At 41.3% G+C, this 16,873-nt stretch overlaps 1 protein-coding gene across 1 annotated transcript in view; it reads right to left on the bottom strand.

The window, feature by feature from the left end:
- Nucleotides 1-16,501, bottom strand: part of FBXL5 (F-box and leucine rich repeat protein 5) — an 87,906-nt gene extending 71,405 nt beyond the window's left edge. Inside the window, exon 1 of the mRNA XM_007950076.2 lies at nt 16,415-16,501. Within this exon, the coding sequence (XP_007948267.1) occupies nt 16,415-16,498 (84 nt within the window). The 5' untranslated portion in view covers nt 16,499-16,501. The remainder of the gene's footprint in view (nt 1-16,414) is intronic.
- Nucleotides 16,502-16,873: the final 372 nt, after the last annotated feature.

Below are 16,873 nucleotides of genomic sequence, written 5' to 3'. Positions count from 1 at the left end.
TGCATCTATATTCATGAAGGATATTGGTCTGTAGTTTTCCTTTTGAGTGATGTCTTTGCCTAGTTTTGGTATCAAAGTTATTCTTGCTTTGTAAAATAAATTTGGAAGGATTCCATCCTTTGCTATGTTCTAGAATAGTTTGAGTAGGATTGGTGTCAGTTCTTCTCTGAATGTTTGGTAGAATTCTCCAGTTAAACCGTCTGGGCTAGGACTTTTTTTGTTGGTAATTTTTTTATGACCTGTTCAGTTTCTTCTTCTGTTATGGTCTTTTCAACTTCCCACCTCAGTCTTTGTTAGTTTGGGTAGGTAGTTTATTTCTAGAAATCGATCCATTTCTTCTAGATTTTTAAATTTGTTGGAGTACAGTTCTTTATTGTATCCTTATGTTATCCTTTCTATTTCAGTTGGTTCTGTTGTGATGTGACCCATTGTTTCTTATTTGTGTTATTTGTATTCTCTCCCTCTTTTCCTTTGGTAAATTTGTCAGTGGTTTGCCAACTTTATTAGTCTTTTCAAAAAACCAACTTCTAGTCTTGTTGATTTTTTTTCTATTGTCTATTTTCTGTTTCATTTACCTCTGTGCAAATCTTTATTATTTGTTTTTTTCTGGTGACTGTAGGCTTTTTTTGCTGCTCTTTTTTCACAACATTGGCGATGTTGAGTTAAGGTGTTGATTTTGGCTCTTTCTTGTTTTTACATGTGTGCATTTACTGCTATACATACATTGGCCTCTGATCACTGCTTCTGCTCTGTCCCAAAGATTTTGGTATGCTGCGTTTTCCATTCCCACTTGAGTCAAGGAATTTTTTTATTTCATTTTTTACTTCTTCTATTACCTAGTTATTTTCAAGGAGGGTGTTATTCAGTTTCCATGTGTTTGTTCTTTTTCCATTGATCCTCCTATTTTTGGTTTCTAATTTTATAGCACTGTAATCTGAAAAAATGCTTTGCAGTATTTCAATGTTTTTAAATTTATTAAGTCTTGTTTTTGTGGCCTAACATATAATCTATCATGGAGAATGTTCCATGTGTATTGGAAAAGAATGTATATTGTGCTGTTGTTAGGTAAAGTGCTCTGTAGATATCTGTAAGGTCCAGTTGGCAGATTGTACTGTTTAGCTCTTCTGTGTCTTGGTTGAGTTTCAATTGTTCTATGTTTCATTGAAAATGGTGTATTAAAGACTCCTACTATGACTATGAAGTCATCTATTTGTCTTTTCAATTCTACTTAAGTCTGGTTTATGTGTTTTAGGGCTCTTTCACTGGGTGAATTGATATTTACTATAGTTATGTCCTCTTGTCAATCGATCCTTTCATCATTATATAATGTCCTTCCTTGTCTCTTATGGAGCTCTGATGGTGCACAAGTGCTCAAGGCATTTGATTGCTAACCAAAAGGCTGGCAGTTCAAAACTACCAGCCACTCTGTGGAAGGAACAATGGGCAATCTACTTCCATAAAGATTTATCACCTTGGAAACCCAAAAGGGGTAGCCATTAGTCAGAATCAACTTGATGGCAGTGAGTTTGGTTTGGGCTTTTCTCTTATGGTGGTTTTTGTCTTAAAGCCAATTTTATCAAAAATTGATACTGTCAGTCCTGTTCTTTTTTGATTGTCATTTGCTCGATAAATCTTTTTCCAACTTTTGATTTTTAGTCTATTTTTGTCTTTGTCTCTAAGGTGTGTCTTTTGCAGACAGCATATTGATGGGTTATGTTTCTCATCCAGTCTGCAATTCTCCATCTCGAGTGGTGCATTTAATCCATTTACATTCAGTGTAATTATCAATAAGTATGAACTTGTTGCTGTCATTACTGTTATGTGTTTTTTCATGGTGTTTTTCCATATAATTTTCTGTGCTGAGCTCATTTTTTTTATGAATCGTGTTATCATTTCCTCTGTTGCTATTAGTATTTGCTAAATATTTGTTCTTGTCCTCTTTTTTATTTTGATGTGAAGGTCTGTCATTTTTCTTTGAAATTACCCTGTAATTTATAATTTTCTTCCCAAGTTTAGAGCAGTCTTTTCTATCTTGCAATTGTCTTGAGTTCCTCAGCGTTGAGAAGTTCTGTAACTACACAATTTTTTCCCTCTTTCTGGTTTGTGGTTGTCCTCATTTGCCAATTGATGTCTCTAGTACCTGTTTATAGGCTTGTAAGCTTATTTTACTTTGGATACTTCCATAACTGGATTGGTTTCTGGGTTATGTCATCCTGTGTGTTAATGGTCGGCTGCTGTTTGCTGCTGTTGGTTCTCCGTCCAAAGGACTCCCTTTAGCATCTCCTGTAAGGCTGGTCTGGGTCTGGTTTTAACAAATGCCCTTAATTTCTGCTTATCGGGAAATATCCTACTTTCACCGTATCTGAGTGACAATTTTGCTGGGTATATAACTCTTGGCTGGAAATATTTTTCTTTCAGGGTTTTATATATACCATCCCATTGCCTTCTCGCGAGCATGGTTTCTGCTGAGAAATCAGAGATTAGTCTTATAGGTTACATGTGGTGTAAATTACCTGGTATGGGTTTTCTAGCCCTAAGTCTTTGTAAATTCCATGGTGGAATTTGCCATGAGCAAATGAGGAGCTCCTGATTGTTAAAGTTACCCACGTGGGCTACTTTTCTTGAGAGTGGCACAAAGCAATGTTCTGGGAAGTTCGCTCTCTCTCAGGTACTTAGAATTCTGATGTTATGACTGATTAGTTTGGCCACTCTGCCAGGCTCAAAAGGAGTTCTCCTAGAGGCAGGAGGAGTCTCTTTGACTGCTGGTGGAGGCAGACGTGTTACTGAGAGAAAACACGCTCCTGAGAGACATGCACTGCTGAGAAAGAGACACCAAGAGACACGTGCTGCTAGGACTGAGAGAGACTGAGCGTTGTTCCTGAACTTGAATTGTAACCTGATGCTTCCCTAATAAACCCCATAACCTGTGAGTTCTGTGTGGCCACTGCAGTGAATTATTGAATCCAGCAGAAAGGTGGTGGTGTTGCAGGAGGAACGGTTGCTGTCAGGGTTGATGAAAGGGCTGGAGGGAGGCAGCATGTCTGGCCTCACAGGAATAGGCCTTGGGCTATTAATGGTGATTCTGTCTTCTTCTTGGGGGGGGTTAGAGGAGGTCAGAAGATGTGGTCTCCCTGACCCTTTAGCATTACCCTTTGTAGGTAATGTTTTGTTTTTCCCATGTTGCTTTCAGGACTCTTTGTCTTTAGTTTTGGTGAATTTGATGATGGTATGTCTTGGTGATTTTCTTTTGGGATCTGTCCTGTTTGGGATTCACTGGACTTCCTGAGTGGATATACTTTCACCTTTCATCATATCAGGAAAATTTTCTTCCAAGAAATATTCCACAATTTTCTCTGTGGTTTCACTTCCCTCTTCCTGTTCTGGAATTCCAATTGCACATACATTATTCTTCTTGATGGTATACCACATCAATCTTAGGCTTTCTTCATTTTGTTTTGATCTTTTTTCTAACTGATCCCTTTCCAAAAAAATATCGAGCTATTTGTCTTCAATCTCACTAATTCTGTCTTCCTTTTGCCTGTTAGATGTGTTATCTACTTCTGAAAATTTAGTGTTAATTTTCTGGAATTCTATCTGCAGAATTTGTATTATTTCTTATTTTGTCACTTTATTCTTCTATTGCTAACCAGAAGGCTGGCAGTTCAAACCCACCAGCTACTCCTCGGAAGGAAGGTTGGGCATTCCTACTTCCGTAGTGATACTGCCTCAGAAAACCAAGGAGGGGTCGCTATGAGTTGGGGCCGACTCGATGGCAAATAACAACAATTGTCTTCCAAAACTGTGCTAGGGTTTTTCTCAATGTTGTCAGTGTTTTCCTTGATCTCTCTCTCAATCTGTTGAAGGTACATACATATGACTCTTTCGAATTCCTTATCAGGGAGTTCCAATGCTACTTCTCCCTCAGGAATGCATTCTGGGTATGTATTCTGGTCCCTTGTTTCTACTGCTTTATCTTGCTTCTTTGTGTGGACTGTGATGGTCTATTGTCTCCAAGACACTGTGACATCATTTATTTATATTTAATTGGCAATTGTACATGGAGTGATTCACCCAAGATTTTCGTTTTGTTTGGATGTATCTGAGTAAGCAGGGTACTGTGCTCTTCTATTCGCTAGTGGGCAGCACTTATGCACTCACCATCTGTCTCCTGGTGGGTGTTGATAGAGAATAAGAATGGCTGCACAGATCTCTGTTAGCTGTTTGTGAAGAGCAATTAAGGGTGAATGAGGCTTGTACTGGCTGTCGTATATCGTTGGCCAGTTGGTGCAGAAGCAAGTGGTGGCTCCCACTCAGTGGTGGGGCTATAGGAGGTGAGGGTATGGTTGGGTTATATGGTCAGAGTTGCTATCTCCCACTCAAGAGAAAAACAACCATCAAAAAAGGAGAAACAAGACGACAAAACACACACACTGCATAAACACAGAGGGACAATCACCAAAAAAATGAAAAAAAAAACAAAAAACAGAAGGCCAATAAATGAGAAGAAATACTTAAGGAAATATTTTAAAAAGACAAAAGAAATACAAATGGAAAAAACAACTCACAATGGGATAGGGAGAATAAGACATGGAGAATAAGAGAAAAGAGCTAGAATAAAAGAATAGTAAAGAAAAATGCAAAAAGAAAAACAAGGTATGGGAAGAACCACAAGAAAGAAAAAAAGACATGAACCAGGAAAAGGGAAGAGAAAAAAACCCAAAAACTAGAACCTGGGAAAGATAAAAGAAAGAATAAAAATAAAAAAGAAGAAAAAAAAATAATTTTCAAACAAACAAAAACCCAAAACCAAACAAAAAAAGGGGGGAGAGGGGTGGTGCTGGGCACTCAGGCTCCATCAGAGCACACAGACTGGGACAGAATTCCTGCTAGCCTAGAAGGTGGGTGGAGGTGAGGATGGCCATACCTCTGTTCACCAAGAGGGTGTGGGATAGAAAAATAACCAAGGGGAAGATTGCACCTTTCCAGTTATCAGCCTCTGGTATATTCATGCTGTTCTTAGCAACTGGAGCCTATTCTTAGGTCCCTGGGATCTGAAGGAGAATGCTGTTCCTTCAAATATCCAAAATGGCCACTGCTTGTAAACATTCAGAATGGCTGCACCTTCAGTACAGATTAATTTGTCTCCTTCTTTGCTGTTTCCCTTTTTAGTCATCAGCCACCCAGTGCAGTCTTCCATGATCTTCCCTTGGAGAGCAGGCTCAATTTTTTGGTTAATTCTCAAGTCCTAATACCACTTGGAAATATTCAAATTGTCCATGCTATCAGGATAGCTGACAGTCTGCAACACTGTTTGTCTCTCTATTCACTGTTTTCTTTCATTCAGGTTCTTCTACTAGTTGATGTTTAACCCATTTCTGCATCTTTTCTTTCAAAGCTCAGGGCTCCAGGATTGTCTTCTATATCTGTGTCAATTGGTTTCTCTTTTCTTTGTTGAAGAGATCTCTATAGCTTGTCTGCCTATTCTGCCATCTTACCAGAATTTTTATATAATTCAAAAGATGGCAAAAAATGCAATTATCTTAAGTAAGTTAAAGAAAATAGCATCTTAGAAGATGTGGGGAGTTCTACACACATTTTAATTAATTAGAATATCTTGTAGATTTAAAAACAGGCTAAGTTAAAGACCAGCTTCATGCTACAGACTGAATACGACCTCAACTGTATGAAAGCACTCTACACTTTTATAGAGTAATCCCTAGTTACCCACTGACTCAGGAGTGTGAATTCATCTGCGTCAGCAAATCACTAAATTTCTCTGTACTTTAATTTCCTCATATATAAAATAGGGCTAATAAAAACTACCTCACAGAATCCTTGTGAAGATTAAGTTAATATACATAAAGAACACAGAATAAATGTTATGGATTAAAATTGTATCCCCAAAAATTATTTGTGGAAATCATAATTCCTGAATCTGTCAATACGATCCTGTTTGGAAACAGATGTTTCTTCTGTAATGTTAATTAGGCCATACCAGACTAGGGTGGGTCCTAACCCTAATCACTTGTGACTGGTGTCATATAAAAAGAAGAGAACAGACACAGAAACTCACAGGAAGAAGGCAAGCACCATATGAGGATATGAGGACCTATCTACTAACAAAGGCTCACCAAGGACTGCCAGGAGACAAGAGAAACTAGGAGTGAGGCCCATAGCCAAGGCCCTGATTTGGAATTTTAGCCTCCAGAACTGTGAGAAAATAAACTCTTCTTTAAATCTATTCATTTCTATTTTTGTTATGTCAGTCAGGCCAAGCAAACTAAGTCAGTATGTAACACATACAAGTCTTACTTGGGCATTTTGGTTTTTTTTTTTTTGGGGGGGGGGGTGGATTTGTTGTTATTGTGGCAGTTAGGTGCTGTTCTGGTTACCTAGTGCCACTCTGACAAGAAATATGCCACAAATGGGATGGCCTTAACAAACAGGAGCTTATTCTTAAAATTTGGAGACTTTAAGTTCAAGTTCAAAGTGCCAGGCTCTAGGGGCTGGGTGAAAGCCCCTCAACCTTGGGATCCAGCTCTGCCTCCTGCTCCAGGCACACTGGAGCTAGGTGTTTCTTCACTCAGACAGCTGCTGGCTGCTGAGGCTGAGAAGCCCCAAGGTTGACAAGTAAAAAGGCACAGTCCTGATGTTACCAAACCACACGGCAGGCCATTAACTTAAGTCCATTGTAAGTCCCAAGGTCAGCAGAGCATAGCAGGCTGCTGAGGAACGACACGGCTACATGCAGGGTCCAAGCATGCCATAGGCTAGAGTCCATTCTCAAGGCTTCTCCTTATACACAGGAAGCAGACCACATCCCAAAGGCAGCTACTCAGCTGTTTGCGGTAGATCCCACCATAGAGATGAGTGCCAGTCTCTTCATGGGGAATAACTACCACCAGCTGTCCAACCATTCAACCAGACCCAGCCAAGTTGACACACAACATAACCACCACAGGTGCCATCAAATTGGTTCCAACTCATAGTGACCTTAAGTACAAATGAACAAAACACTGCCTGGTCTTGCACCATCCTCACTATCATTGCTATGCTTGAGTCCATAGCTGCAGCTACTGTGTCACTCCATCTTGTCGAAGGTCTTCCCCTTTTTCACTGACTCTCTACTTTACCAAGCATTATGATCTTCTCCAGGGACCGGTCCCTCCTGATAACATGTCCAAAGTATGTGAGACTAACTCTCACCATACTTGCTTCCAAGGAGTATTCTGTCTGTAGTTCTTCCAACACAGACTGTTTGTTCTTCTGGCAGTCCATGGTATAATCAATATTCTTCACCCACACAACAACTCCAATTCATCAATTCTTCTTTGGCCTTACTCATTGTCCACCTTTTACATGCATATGAGGTGACTAAAAATACCATGGCTTAGATGAGGCACATCTTAGTCTTCAAAGTGACATCTTTGCTTTTTAACACTTTAAAGAGGTCTTTTGCAGCAGAACTGTCGAACATAGTAAGTATGTCATTGGATTTCTTCTTAACTGCTCCTTTCAATAGGTGTTGATTGTGAAGCCAAGTAAAATGAAACCAATGACTTCAAACTTTTTTCCATTTATCGTGATGCTGTTATTTGTCCAGCTGTGAAGATTTTTGTTTTATGTTGAGGTGTAATCTATATTGAAGGCAGTAGTCGTTGATTCTCATCAGTGAGTGCTTTAAGTCCTCTTTGGTTTGTACCACCTAAATAACGCAGGTTGTGAATGAGTATTCCTCCAATACTGATTTTTCTCTGTATTTACCCCAAAATATGATTATCCAAAGTTCTTAAAGTTACTATCCAAGTCAGTTTTTCTTCACTTGAAAAGAAAAATTTTTTACCCGGTACCTAAAGTCAGTAGATAAAATAGGATCAGTTAAAAAAATAACCAGAAAACATGCAATTTAACTTTTTAAAACTCTATCTATAAGAATAACCAAAAACAAATACTCATTGCCATCAAATCAATTGCAATTCACAGCCACCCTACAGGACAGGGAAGAACTACCCCATAGAGCTTCCAAGGCTGTAATTTTTATGGAAGCAGACTGCCACATCTTTCTTCCTTGGAACAGCTGCTGGGTTCTAACCGCTGACCTTTGGGTTAGCAGCCAAATGTTTAAGTGCTGTGCCACCATGTCTCCTTGTCTATTATCCTTTTCTTATCTATTAAAATAGTTTTTAAGAATTTTGTCTCTACAAAATTATTCAAATATATAAACTTGATTAAGAAAAAAATAAACCTGGACACCAACAATATTTAGTATATACTGAGGCCTACAATGTACCATTTATACTAGGTGGTTTCAGATACTGTTTGTTTCTTACAAAAATACTGTTTATTTCTTACAAAATCCTATAAAATAGGGATTGTTACTACTAACACTATTTTATAGATGAGAAAAGTGAAGCTCAAAGAAATAACTTACCCAAAAATTATACAGCTAATAGAAAATACAGCAGAGTCTCTATTACTCTAAAATCCGTGCTTTCCCCACAAGCTCCAATTTAGTACCAATCATAAAACTACCTTTTCAGATCTAACATAGTAAACCGTCACTAAGAACACAAGCTCTAAAGCAATTCTGGGCCCCACCCCAACTCCCACCCTCCCACCCCATCCCACCATTTGGCAAGGTCTGGAGACATTTTTTGTTTGGGAAGTGCTACTGACATCTAGAGGGGAAAGGCCAGGGATATGGCAAAATAGCCTACAATGCTCAGGATAGCCCCCACAATAACAACAACAATCATTCCTCCCCAAATGTCAACTTCGGATGAGAAATGCTGCTGTAAAGCAATGTTTTTCGAGTATTTTAAATCATGATCTTCAGTATGAAACACACTGGAATCCAGACACACAAAACACACACTTGGAATAAAATCCAGGAAATATTACCCTCACTAACCTGTGATTTACTCCAATATTTACCTTTCCATTTTTTTATTTTTTTTTCCTAATGTTGTTTCTGGGGAGCTCTGGTAGCATAGTGCCTAAGGCACTTGACTGCTAACCAGAAGGCTGGCAGTTCAAACGCACCAGCCACTCCTCGGAAGGAAGATGGGGCAATCTACTTCTGTAGTGATACTGCCTCGGAAACCCAAGGAGGGCTTGCTATGAGTCGGGTCCGACTCAACGGTGCATAACAACAACAACAACGTAGTTTCCAACCCACAAAACTGGTTTTATAACCCACTAATGGGTCATAAAAAGGAGCTCTGGTACCACGTGCCTAAGGCACCTGACGGCTAATCAGAAGGTTGATGTTTCAAACCCACCAGCCACTCTGTGGAAGCAACACTGGGCAATCTACTTCCATAAAGATTTACCACCTCGAGGGGACACCCAACGGGGGTCGCAATGAGCCAGAGTTGACTCTGGCAGTGGGTTTGGTTTTGGTTTTTCAATGGGTCATAAGAGGAACTCTGGTGGCACAATGCCTAAGGCATATGACTGCTAACTAGAAGGTTGACAGTTCAAACCTACCAGCTGCTCTGCACAAGGAAAATGAGGCAATCTACTTTCAGCCTTGGAAACCCAATGGGAGATGACACTATGAGTCAGAATTGAGTTGGTGGCAGTGGGTTTGGTTTTTTTTTGGGGGGGGGGGATGGGTCATAAGATATGTTTAGAAAACATACTAAGGAGCCCTGGTGGTAGAACAGTTAAGCACTTGGCTGCTAACCAAAAGATTGGCATTTTCAATGCCTCAGCCACTCAGTGGTGATCTGCTCCTGCCTGTGTAAAGATGAGCCTAAGAAACCATTATGGGTCAGTTCTACTTTGTTATACATGGTCACTATGAGTGAGAATCAACCTCATGGTAAACAACAGAGTAAGATATAAAGTTTCCTAAGTAAACAATAAACTTGCTGTCCTGCTGGGCAAATTCAACAAGGAATCTATGTGGAATAGGATACACAGAATCAATAAATAGTAACATGGTATCTGCCATATTTAAAAAACAAATTTAAACTGACTTCTGCCTCAGATACTCTTCAATATAAAATCTTTCAGTATGGCTTCAAAACGATTCCCAAAGTCACATGGCACTTAATGACGAGCTAATCTTATGTTGTTGTTGTTAGGTGCTATCAAGTTGGCTTTGACTCACACAACCCTGTGTACAACAGAGCAAAACGCTGCCCAGTCATGTACCACCCTCACAATCCTTGCTATACTTGAGCCCTTCGTTGCAGCCACTGTGTCAATCCATCTCCTTGAGGGTCTTCTCCCTTTTCATTGACCCACCACTTTACCAAGCATGATATCCTTCTCCAGGGAATGATCCTTTCTGATAACATGACCGAAGTAGGTGAGATGACGTCTGGCCATTATTGCTCCCAAGGAGCATTATGGCTGCACTTCTTTAGGACAGATATGTTCATTCTCCTGACAGTCCATAGTACTTCCAGTATTCTTCCCCAACACAACTCAAAAGCACCACCTCTTCTTTGGTCTTCCTTATTCACTGTCCAGCTTTCACATTCATATGAGGTTAGTGAAAATACCATGGCTTGGGTTGGGCGCACCTTAGTCTTCAAAGTGACACCTTTGTTCTTCGACACCTTAAAGAGGTCTTTTGCAGCATATCTGCCCAGTGCAATATAACATCTGATTTCTTGACTGCTGCTTCCATGGGTGTTGACTGAGGATCCAAGTAAAATGAAACCTTTGACAATTTCAATCTTTTGTTAATTTATCATGGTGCTGCTTATTGGTATTAATTACATATTAGCAAAAACAAAAGTTGTGAGGACTTTTGTTTTTGCTAATATGTAATTTTTAAGTTCAAAATTAGATATGTAAAACAGCATAACAAAAATGAAAATATTTACCCAAAATTAGTTTTTCACTTTTTGTCTACTCAGCCAGACAATGCTTTCATTAATCCAAGGGAGATTTACACTCAATGAAAAAATTTTAGTAACTCTCTGGTCCAACTTGGTTTACCAATGAAAAAACCTATCACCCAGAGGTGAATTATTTTGCCTAAAATCATACAACTGGTAATAAATAGCAGCCCCAGAAAGGTAGTGTAAAAAACATGGGCTTCAGAAGGGGGAAAAAAGTCCTCATATTAAAATTCAGGCTCTAGTAATTACTAGTTGAGTGAGCCAGGCAAGGTATTTAACCACTAAGTCTGTTTCCTCATCTTTAAAAGAGGGATAAAACTTGTCTCACAGGGCTCGCGTGCATATTAAAATAAATAATGTAAGCATGCAGTAAGATCTCATTTAAATCCCTTTCTCTTTCTCGCCTAGCTTTGAATTCAATATTCTTTCCACAAGTATGCAAAGAAATGATAAAATATGGAAAATTAAATATATTCTCCCTGAAACTATATTCATTCAATTTTTTTAAAAAATAACCTATTCATTCAATTTACTCTGGGTTCACATCCCTGCTAGACTTTTGGCCAGAAAATGCACTTTCTTTTATTAAAAATAAATAAATAAAGTAGATGAAAGTTTCAACATCCTGACCTAACAAAATAAAAACCTGAGCACTCTATGAGGCCTCTACACCTCAGTTTTTTTTATTATTATTATTATAACTGGCTCATGTACACTCAGAATCCTTACAAGCACCACTTACTTTGTTCTCAGAAATCAATTCAAAACCACTGTAAGACCATTCCTGACTCTTTAATACACTACTGACACTCACTGCCGTCTAGTCAATCCCAACTCACAGTGACTCCTCCTTGCGATATCTCTATGGAAGTAGATTGCCCAATCTTCCTTCCAAAGAGTGGCTGGTAGGTTTGAACTGCCAGCCATCTGGTTAGCAGTCAAATGCCTTAGGCACCATGCCACCAGAACTCCTTACATTGCTGATAATATGCCTCATTTGTTTCCACTATACCCCATTCAGGGGTGTAGCAGTTCAACAGTAGAATTCTTGCCTTCTGTACTAGAGACCTGGTTTGATTCCCAGTCAATCAACAAGTGCAGCCACCATCAGCCACTGCTTAAGATGCTCAACAGGATGCAGGAGAAATTCTAAACTAAGATAGACTAAGAAGCAAAGCCTGGAGATCTACTTCTGAAAATCGGCCAATGAACACCCACCCTATGGATCAAAGCAGTTCAAACCACAGCTGATCATAAGGATGATGCAGGATTGGCCAGCATTTCATGTAACTGTGTATGGGGTGGTCATGGGTCAGAGCCAACTCAATAGCAGCTGACAACATGCCCCACTCAGCTTTCCCTGTTAGACTCTCAGCTCCTTGTAAGTGGGGAGCCCATCTCCACATTGACAATACCAGCTACTACAGGGCTGGGAGACAGTAGGAATTCCATGCTTATTGACCAAAGTAATAGAGATAACTTTTGAGGACTGGAAAAAGCCTGAGTAAAATGGAAGAATGATGTCATCCAATACAAATTTTCAATAACATGACCCCAATTTGGAAGGTCAGTGAAAAAGCAAGAAGATCCAGCCAGATTGTTACCAAAAAGTACTCTTCCAAAACTTAGTATGGTTTCATACAAAGTAAATTAAACTAGGAGTCATGATCCTGACTTGGATTCCTATCTTAAATCTAACTGCTTAGATAGCCTTGGCCTAAGTAAGGTCATCTAGACCTATGAGTTCCCAGTTATAAAACAGAATATTCTCTGCCCTTACCTACCTCAAATACTGTTGCCTAGATAACAAAGCTTAAAACCTTTCCATTAAACCTTTCATAAATATAAGATTTTCTCTTATATGAAGCACAGTATTAAATTAGGTATTACACAGCAATATTTAAAATGGCCTAGGACAAAATGAATTGTTCTAAGTAGACTATTTAAGGCACTCTAGTGGCTAGTGCATAAGGCATTTGACTGATAAGCAGAAGCCTGGTAGCTCAAAGCCACCAGCCATTCCTCAAAAGGAAGAGTGAGCAATCTACTTCTATAAAGATCCCATCTCAGAAACCCAAGGAGGGGTCTCTAGGAGTCGGAATTGACTGGACCGAAGTGAGTTTGGTTTGGGTGTTTTTTTGTGTTGTTTTGTTTTGTAGCCTAGTGTCCAAGGCATTTGGCTGCTAACCAGAAGGTAGGTGGTTCAAACCCACAGCTACTCTGTGGAAGGAGACTGGGCAATCTACTTACGTACAGATTTACTGCCTCGGAAACCCAAAGGAGGTCACTATGAGTTGGAATCAATTCGATAGCAGTAAGTTTGGGGTGTTATTTTTTTTTTGGAAGTAAACTAAATGATTTGATGCTTGCAAATAAATGGATGCTTTTAAACTATATTGTGTTTGAAAAGGTGGATACTGAAAGTAAAACTGACTTTGTAAATACTGGGCATTCAAGGTTAAAATTTAGAAGATGGTGAAATAATAAACTTTGCTACCTTCTTAGTTTGAGTATAAGGAGCTGTGGTGGTATAGTGGTTAAGTCATTTAGGCTGCTAAGTAAAAGGTCAGTGGTTCAAACCCACCAGCTGTTCCATGAGCAAAAGATGAGGCAATCTGATTTTGTAAAAATTTACAACCCTAGAAACCCCCAACGGGGGTCTCTATGAGTTGGAACTGACTCAATGGCAGTGAGTTTGGTTTTTGGTTAGTTTGTATGCAAAAATTAGCTCTAGATTTGTAATGTTTTACTGTATACTGTTTGGGTTGGTGTCCCTGGCCTAAATGATGGTGGCAGCAAAACTTGAGATCATAACTGAATAAAAACAAACAAACAAAAATAAATAAATAAGCAGGCAAGGTCTTCCTTTCATTCCTTTCAAAATATTCAGCCATCATAAAATACTTACTTTTCTACCCTTACTCCCAAAGGACATCCTAGAAGAGATTTCCACTGACTATTGCTATCAAGAGGAAATCAAAGGTTAAATTCCTATGTGGTTTTGTTTTAATTACCTTGGTCTTTGACCCACAGTTCAGAAAACTGAACTTTTAATCTTCTTGATGAATGTATACAACAATCTCATTAACTCTATCTAATTAACTCAGAATTTGTGATAACTCTGACTTATCCTATGCCAAACTGGAAATGCTTTCTTGAAGTAGTCACTGCAAAGAAGAGCATTTACCTATTGAATTTTATTTCACTCAGATGTTTTTGTTTTTGCTTTTTAAAGGCAATTGCATTTTCAAAATTTGTTCAAATGCAGTCACTCACCATGAAATATTAAAACTAGAGATACGTTTCTCCAAATTTTAGTATTTGGTTGATTGGTCTAGCACTTAACTAAATAACCTTACGATTCGTAACTGTTTGGGGAGCATCACAATCATTTGCAAATCTGATGAAAGCCACAAACTCCCAAGGAAAATGAGCACATGGACAAAAATGTTCCACACAATGTCAGGTGGTCGCTGGACAACTTCTCCCTGGTCTGAACAGGACCTCGGATTCCATTTTTTTGTTGTTGTTGTTACCTGCCATCGAGTCGGACCCGACTCATAGCGACCCCTCCTTGGGTTTCCAAGGCAGTATCACTATGGAAGTAGATTGCCCAACCTTCCTTCCGAGGAGTGGCTGGTGGGTTTGAACCGCCAGCCTTCTGGTTAGCAGTCAAGTGCCTTAGGCACTACGCTACCACGGCTCCTTCGGATTCCATTAGTCCTCACTAATTTTCCCTTACTTTCTGGTTTTGAGAAAGTGAAAAACCTCCCCATTTTTTCATTTCTGCAATTAAAGTGCACTGTGGTGACACAGTGCCTAAGGCATCTGACTACTCACCAGAATGCTGGCGGTTCAAACCCACCAGCCACTATTCGGAAGGAAGCCTGGGCAATCTGCTTCTATACTGATACTGCCTTAGAAACCCAAGGAGGGGTCACTATGAATTGAGATCTACTCCTCAGCAGTGAGTTTGGTTTTTTTGGTTAGAACAAACTAAATCCAAAGGCCAGAGGGTATAAAAATACTACAGTACAGATAATCTAAAAATTCTGATTGCATACTTCTGCTTAACATACCGATTCCTTAAGCTTCTCCTGAACAACTGCTTATCAACCTGGGCTGCACATTGGACTCACCTGGAGAATTGTAAAAATAATTCATGTTTGGGCCCCATCCTCAGATCTCCTAATTTTAGTGGTCTTGGGCATCAGGATGTCAACCACTTCCTGGATGACTTTAATGAGCAACCAAGGTTGGTGGAGAACCACCGTCCAAGATAGCTGTAGGGTTCAACCTTATACCTGAATCAGGTATTTTTTAATTTTCAAAATGGAGTAGTGAGGGTCGGGGTGGTTGTGGGATGGGTGCTGAGATCTGAAACTCAGTCTCACCGTTTCAAATTGCTGCTGTTTAAGTGTGACCTAGTACCGAACACAGGGAACCCTCCAACTAGCTCACCTCGCTGGGCTGTAAGATACCTTTTCTTTTTTTCCTCCCAGTAGTGGTTCCGGCTTGATAGTATATAATTTCTGAAAAATCAGTTTATTACTATGCTTACGTAACACTACTTTAAATGCTTTTTAGGGGCTCATTTCCACACGAACAGGGCAGCTCAAAGCTTCCAGAAAATTCTTACATGTTCTGTCCCTAACAAAAATTGACAAAGGTGTGGCATCTTAATACCGTTTTCCAATTATTAGCAGAAAACCGTCAACTCTCTCCGTAACAGTACTTCTTCAGCTTATGCTGCACAAATCACGACTCCAAAAAGATCCTCAAAGTTCAAGGAACTTTTCCCTCAGCTCCTTTTATTCGACCTCATGAAGGATTCCAACTGAAAAGAGGTGTCTTCTGACAAAAAGCTACGTTTAGTGCTCGGGGCAAGAAAACATCCAAGCAAAAACTGAACTGTAAAGAAAAACTGAAAAGGTTCTCTACTATTAAGCCAAGAAACCTGGGTTTTCTTCCAAATCAAACCAGAGAAAAAGCTGGGGATAAGAGGAGCACAAGGCAGTGGGGAGAAGCTGTCCACAGAGCCAGGAAGCAGGCTCGAGGTTCGGGAGGAGGATGGATAGGTGTCTGCAGAAACTCGAGGAGCCCCAGACCGGGCTGGGGGGTGGGGTAACGATGGGGATGGCGGGCGGCAACCGCAGACACGGCCGACGGAGAATGGGGCACCCACCCCAAGTGGCCGATCTCGAGCGGAGGCAAGGGGGTCATGCTCTCCAGGGGGCAAGTGCGATAGGGGGCAGGGCGCGGTGGCCGGGCCCGCGCGCAGGAAGACGCGGCAGGTACGGGCGCCGCGAGCCCGGAGAGCACGTCCGAGGCCGCAACCTAGCGGGGGCGCGGCTCCTCGAGGGCCGGCGGCGGACGGCCGGGTCCCATGCGGGGCGCGAGCGCGGCGCTGACAGCTGCGCAAGCGGCGGTTAGCGCAGCCGTGGCGGTAGCCCCGGGGGCTGCGGGCGCCGCGCAGGCCTCGCCGCCCGAGGGACTGGCCCGCTCCTCCGCTCCTCCTGCACCTCCCGGAGCAAGAGGCCTTCTCACACCGTTACCTTGTCGCAGTAGCGCCCCACCAGCTGCTTCATCCGCCAGTGCGGGGCGGTGAAGACGTCCACTTCTTCGGGGAAGGGCGCCATCGCCGCGGCCTCAACCTCCGCCTCAGCAGCCGCGGCCTCCGCCTCTCCATAGACACCCTCGCCGCGGGGCAGATGCGGCGCGCCCCCCTGCGCATGCGCCCGCCCCGTCGGCGCGCGCGCCCGGGCCGCCTGGCCGGCCGAGACGCGGAGACGCGCGAGCCGCCGCCATGCGGTCTCGCGGCCCACGTGACCGGGCGCGCGGTGGCGGCGCTGGTCTTCCACCTCCCGCCTCAGTTAGTAATGCCTTTCCTCCCTGTGTACCACAAAAAGAAACCAAATCTCCCCCGTTTATTTCCCAGCATAAAAACACATTATCCGAGGGGATAGGGGGCTGGAGGGAGCGGTGTTTTAGGTAGGAGCGCTGTCAATGCTCCT

Source organism: Orycteropus afer, unplaced genomic scaffold, assembly GCF_000298275.1.
Source record: "Orycteropus afer afer isolate SDZICR_OR568_19922 unplaced genomic scaffold, OryAfe1.0 scaffold00262, whole genome shotgun sequence".
Lineage (NCBI taxonomy): Eukaryota > Metazoa > Chordata > Mammalia > Tubulidentata > Orycteropodidae > Orycteropus > Orycteropus afer.
Note: the sequence above shows the minus strand (reverse complement) of the source record. Positions and strands in the feature narration are given on the sequence as shown.